Raw genomic sequence first — 6,627 nt, forward strand, 5'->3', positions numbered from 1 at the left:
GGGCGGGGCGCCGGCCACGCCTAACAAACAATTTTTATTTATGTTATTTTTGGAATTGGAGAAATGGCCAAGGGGTATACGTTTTAATTATGTAAGATGAATAAGTTCTGTAACCTACTGTATAATAGGGCCTAGGATTAACAATTCTGTATTGTATACTTAAACATTTGCTAAGAGGGTAGATCTTATGCTAAGCTCTTGCCAAGAAAAGAAAAAAATAACAACCATACAAGCAACAATAACAAAACCAACAACGGGTGGGCAGGAGGAAATTTTTGTGGGAGGTGCACAAGTGTATGATACTGACTGTGATGCTCATGATGATGTTTTCATGGATGTATACTTATCATCAAGTATAAATTGTAGGGCCAGCAGGTAGCGTGGAAGTTAAAGTGCTGAATCCCACATGGACAACATCATGGTTCAAGTTCTGGACCTGGCGCTTTGAGAATCATGCTGGCTTTGTGGGCATGTGTGCCCAAAATTCCGAGAGGAGAGTGAAGAAGGAATTGTGGGATGGTCATCCCCCCTGGGACCTGCCTCTCTCTCTCTCTCTCTCTCTCTCTCTCTCCCTCTTTCTGGTAAGTGCATGTGCCCTATAGTAAAAACAAAATCAAACAAACAAAACCCATACAAGTTGCACACATAAAATATCTACAGCCTTTTGCATGTCAATCATACTTTAATGAAGTGTTTTTTAAAATAAATTTTTTTCAAAAAGTGTGGTTAAATAAAAAGAGACTAGAACCATCTCGCCTTCATTGAGATTAACTTGTAACCCGTCATCTTTTCACCTTGAATGCCCAGATTCAAGTCCCATGAAAAACGGATTGTTCTTCAACCTCTAGTATAACTTGTTCCCGGCAGATTCCAATGAAGATGGTGCAGTGACTGAATAAAAACCCACCTAAGCATCGGCATTCTGCTGACCTGAGCCCCCTCTTCACCACTTATTAGCTGAGTGAACTTAGGCACAGTTTATCTGTTTTCTCATCTATACACTGAAGTTGTTTCAAACATCACAGGAGATATTTGGTCTCTTGGTGCACTGTAGTACAAATTATCTATCATAGCATGCCTGTGATGGATATTATGTTTAATTACACATTTTAGAAATTTTTAGACCTTTGTTGGCACATCCAATAAAATCCTTTATTTCTTTATTTTTAGAAGTATTATTTAATTTTCTTTGTCATTATTATTTTTGTATTTTGCTATAGGGCACATGTGCTCACCAGAGACAGAGAGATAGAGAGGGAAAGTAAGAGAGCAAGCCTCCAGGTCCGAGACTCAAACCATAGTTGGCCACATGTAAATCCAGAGCCTTAATCACCATGCCACTTGCTGGTCCCTACAATAGAATCTTGATCTAAAAATGTATAGCGCTTGGATCATTTATTATTGCTTATAATTAATGTATTATTAATAATAAAAGATAGTACTAGATTTTTTTTAGTCTCTTAAAACTTAGGAACTTTGAACTTAGGTTTTCTTGAAGAATGGCTATGTGTTTTTCCACTTAAAAAAATTATAAATGCAGGGTCAACCTCATAGTGCAGTGGGTAAGCACTGTGCCTAGGTACCTCCCTGGGCCTCTCAGAATAATGAAATTTCTTTAACATCTTGCGTTTATAGTGCCTGAAGTAAACCTAGGCAATTAGGCTAGGACCTAGCTGAGGCCACCTTATTCACAGGACCCTGCCATTTTCCTGGGGTTGTCACTCAACATCTCTGTGTGAAAACACAGGTTACACATCCACATTTTGTCATTGCGTGCTCCATTTCACTGTAACAGCCTCAGCTTGGAACTGTACTAGGGTTGGGCTTGAGTTCTCATCCTCAACCCCTGTTTAGTCATGGACTCTTCCCCACCTTTGGTTTTTCTTCCTGTATACCGCACCCCCCTGCCTCTCTTTCCCCTCATGTGCTATGTGGGTGTTTCTGTGTGCAGTTAATTCTGATTGACCATTGTTCAAATCCTGACTCTGGTGGCTTGAAAAATATGCCAGGTGTGTTTACATATGTGTTCAAAATCCTGACTGGATGGAGAAATGGAGGAAAAAAGATTGCAGCAGTGCCATGCCCCATTATGGGGGTGCTTTCCCTCTCTCTTTGTTGAGTGCATTGCCTCTGGCAATAAAAAAAATACAAATGCGTACAAAAGATTAGAAGCATAGAAGGATTATGGCATCATCTTTCTTTATCTCCTTTGTGCTTTTCTGTATTAAAAAAAAAAATAGGGTAAGTGTGTTTTACAGCAGCTTTTAGGTTTATAGCAAAAGTAAGCTGAAAGTACAGAGTTCTTTCTCTTCCACCATTAATATCTCACATTGGTGTGGTACATTTGTCAGAGTTGATGGACCAACATTAAAGTCCTAGTTCATATTAAAGTTCATTTTTGTGTTGTATGGTCTATGTGTTTGGAAAAATGTATAATGACATGTATCCATCATTACATTATTATACAGCATAGTTTTCCTGTCCTGAAAGTTATCTGTGCTCCGCCTACTCATCCTTGCCTCCCCCCAGGCCTCTGACAACCATTGATTTCTTTTTTTACTGTCTTCATAGGTTGACCTTTTTTAGGATGACATATCATTAGAACCATGGAAAATGTGGCCTTTTAGAATAAGTTTTTATCACTTACTAATACAGATTTTAGATTTCCCTATATACTACTGTGGCTTGATAGTGAATTTCTTTTTAGCACTGAATATTCCATTCCATTGATCTACCACAGTCTATCCATTCGCTACCAAAGAACATTTTGGTTGCTTTCAAGTTTGGGCCTTTATGGATAAACCTGCTGTAAACAGTCATATACATGATTTTTGTGTGGACATAAGTGTACATATCCTTGGGGTAAATTCCAAGGAATGTTATTACTGGATCATATGGTTAGAATATGTTTAGTTGTATGCAAAGCTGCCAAACTGTCTTCCAAAGTAGTTGTACTGTCTTGCATTCCCACCACCAATGAATGACAGTTCCTGTTGCTCTACATCCTTATCAGCATCTGATGTTGTCAGTGTTTTGAATTTCAGTCATTCTAATAGGCATGTGGTGGCATTTCATTTTTGTTTTAATTTGCAATTATCTAATTACATGTGATGTTGAGCATCTTTTCATGTACTTATTTTCCATCTGCATATCTTTCGTGATGTGTCTCTTGATGACTTTTGTTTATTTTAAAATTGGGCTGTTTATTTTCCTGTTGTTTAGTTTTAAGATTTATCTATCTTAGATGACAGTCCTTTATCAGATTTGTCTTCCGTAAATGTTTTCTCCCAGTCTGAGATTTATCTCTTCTGTGTTTTCTAAAATTTCTAAAAACAACTTCTTTTTTTTAACTGTTAAAATTCAAACTAGTTATTAAAATGTGTCTATCTTTGTCCATGTTGTCTGAATCCCTTGAGTAGACCTGCATAAGCCAACTCATGAATACATCCTGAATATACTTTAATGCATACCACTGCAGTCTGAGAGCCTCAGGAAGGAGACAGTTTGATAAACCCTGCATTTATTTGTGATCCTGCAACACTGATGTCTGAACAGGGCCACTCTAGATTCAGCTAATGTTTCATTGAGCATGTACAGATCCTCTGAGCGAGGCCTGTACCATGGCCCACAGACAAAGAGCCCTGTGAAGGATGAAGTCGGCAGAATCGGATTTGGTGATCTTATAATCCCGAGAAAGCTGTGCAGTAAAAGCATCTGCGCATGCTGGTTCACGAAGAACACCTCGAAATGTTATTATCTTGCAGGTCGGGCACTATTAATGGAACTCCAAGGGATTCCCCCAGGCAGATGGGATTTTGTTATCTAGAGTAAGACTTGAAATAAAGGAGCACTTTGGATTTGGGAACTGCCTGTACTTCTGGAAATGGTTTTATCATAATGGTATCTGGCCTGTGAGACTTGAGGGGATTTGGGTTTACAATTAGGTTGCTGGTACCCTGTTCCCTGCCCACCCCAGGCCTCTCAGAATAATGAAATTTCTCTAACATCTTGCGTTTATAGTATCTGAAATAAACCTAGGCAGTTAGGCTAGGACCTAGCTGAGGCCACCTTATTCACAGGACCCTGCCATTTTCCTGGGGTTGTCACTCAACATCTCTGTGTGAAAACACAGGTTACACATCCACATTTTGTCATTGCGTGCTCCATTTCACTGTATCAGCCTCAGCTTGGAACTGTGCTAGGGCTGGGCTTGAGTTTTCATCCTCGACCCCTGTTTAGTCATGGACTCTTCCCCACTTTTGGTTTTTCTTCCTGTATACCGCACCCCCCTGCCTTTTTTTCCCCCTCATGTGCTATGTGGGTATTTCTGTGTGCAGTTAATTCTGATTCTCTCCTGAGAAATAATTTAGTGATCAATTTAGGATATTAAATAAATAAGTAGCCAATTAAACAAAGTGAAAAATATAAACTAAAATAGGACGATTTTTCAGAACTAGGACCTGTCAGGACTAAGGCCAGTTGTTTAGTAATGCCATTCTCCCTAGCTGCTGGGGGTCGAGGCAGAGGCGGAAAGTCGCGATTACAGCTCTTGTCCTTTGGGACCACCAGATGGTATGACAGTAAATACATGCTGCAAATACATGGAGCAAACATTTCTATCGTGTGCCTCTTCTCAGGCCCTGGTCCTAGCTGCCTGTTCCCAACAGGGAAGCTGCAGTTGGTTGCGTTGCTGAAATATGAGGTTGGCAGGCCCAGTGGGGAAGGTCTGAGGGCTAGACAGGGGGCATGCTCAAACGTGAGTTGCCAGGCTTTCCAGGCCTTGAACTGTTTCCCAGAGTAGTTTAGGGAAAATGTTTTGCTTTATTTGAGAACTCTGATTCTTAAATCCCAGAGAACAAATGTTTTCAAAATACCTGTAACTGACCTTTGACCCATAAGATTGCCAAACCCATGAAGATGGAAGGCAGTATTAGCTGAGTGCCATGAAAACCATGAATATTCATTAGATCCCTCATCACGATAATACCCTTAGAGCTATAAATGTCTGAACTCCTTTATGGACAATTGAGCTTGAGAGAGGTTTGTTTTGTCTATATGAGAAATTAATATTTGACATGATAGTTAATGTCAATATTGACTTTTCTTGGAGTTTACTAAATAGTTGTGTTTACCAAATAAGAGCTTATAGGTATTTAGCTTGTGTCACATCTCTGAATTACTTTGATAATGGACATTCTTTGGTCAGACACACACACACACACACACACACACACACACACACACACAGAGCTGGTAGAGACCCCACCAAAGCAAATGTACATTTCAAGGGGTAGGTCCTTTATAAGGAAGAACATGGGTTTCAGAAGACTCAGCTTATCTTTAAATATCTTGGTGGTGTGACCTTGGACAAATCACTTATAACTGCCAAAATTTTGCCAAACAGGAGTGGTGCTACCTACCTCACCAATGTACTAGGATGACTAATGGAAACTGTGTTCATAATATACTTATTAACAATTTTCAGGTGCTTTAAAAATGGAGGTAAACCATATATATATATATATATATATATATATATACACACACACACACACCCCATTTATATTAATTATATGTGTGTTTATTTATGTCTTTGACATAATTATAAAAATTATAAATTAATTTTTTCATCAACATCCAGAACCTTACTTATGAATTGAACTCTGAATGTATTCATTGTGTATTAGAACAGATCTTCCTTTGAAAAAACAAGCTAAAGCTTCATTTAGGACACTGAGATGTCTTTAGAATAAGATGTGGCTTTGTTTGTTTCTTTCTAGGCCAACCGAGCAATAAGTGCCATTGGGTTTGTGACAGCTGCTGCTGCTGCCTTCTCATTCCTGGGCTTGTTTCCAAAAAGACAGAGAGCAAAATACTACTAACAATTTACTGAAGAGATGTTGAGACTGAAGGAATTTATGAGGAGAAAAAAAAAAAAAACCTGGGTGAATACTTACTTTCAATGCATTATGATTGTTTAAATTCCAAAGAGGGATGCGGTCTCTTTAATAAATTGCTTACTGATATTATCTTACCATTGAGCCAAGGAAATTTTCTTTCCACCCTAGCGCAGATTTGCTATGGCAGCTTGAACAAAAAGCAGTAGCCTTTTAAGTGAGCTAGCAGAAGATCTTAACAAAATCACATCACATTTTAGCTTCTATAAATATTGTTTTCCTTTTCCCTGAGGGTGGCTGCTTTGTCAGAGGGATAAAAACCATTTATATATGGTTTTGAAAGAAATGTTAAGAGCCCTGAATTGTTAGAGTTGACATCTGAATTCGGAATTCTTTTCTTGTCACAAAGAAATCTAGAAATTCAGCCTTTGTTAAAGCAGTTTGAGGAACTCTGAGTCACATGGTATTTGAGGTGCACTCCCATCTTCCTGTACCTGTGTAGACATGGATGGGAGGGAAGGGGAGGGGTTCTGTGCTCCAGGATTTTGGATCCAGTGAATTCTCGGGAATATACTTGCTTGTCAGGAGTACGTGACAAGCAAGAATGGGTTATTCCTACAGAGTTACACCATTCCCTTTGGAGGTCGAAGGATTTCAGGGGTCTGACCTTTTAGCCTTGGCAAGAGATCATTAAACAAACGCTGGTTTAAAGTACCATATTTAGAAAGCG

At 39.0% G+C, this 6,627-nt stretch overlaps 1 protein-coding gene across 3 annotated transcripts in view; it reads left to right on the forward strand.

The window, feature by feature from the left end:
• PLAAT1 (phospholipase A and acyltransferase 1) overlaps nucleotides 1-6,019 on the forward strand; it is a 40,874-nt gene extending 34,855 nt beyond the window's left edge. For 2 of the 3 annotated variants that reach the window (XM_006162958.2, XM_006162959.2), the window contains one exon: nucleotides 5,781-6,018. In XM_006162958.2, coding sequence (XP_006163020.1) covers nucleotides 5,781-5,882 — 102 coding nt within the window. In that variant the 3' untranslated portion in view covers nucleotides 5,883-6,018. Of the gene's footprint in view, nucleotides 1-5,780 lie in introns of all 3 variants that reach the window. The other variant, XM_006162957.2, reaches the window with a different exon arrangement.
• The last annotated feature ends 608 nt before the right edge of the window (nucleotides 6,020-6,627 follow it).

The sequence above is a fragment of the Tupaia chinensis genome, unplaced genomic scaffold, assembly GCF_000334495.1.
Source record: "Tupaia chinensis unplaced genomic scaffold, TupChi_1.0 Scaffold141231_1, whole genome shotgun sequence".
NCBI classification, from domain to species: Eukaryota; Metazoa; Chordata; class Mammalia; order Scandentia; family Tupaiidae; genus Tupaia; species Tupaia belangeri.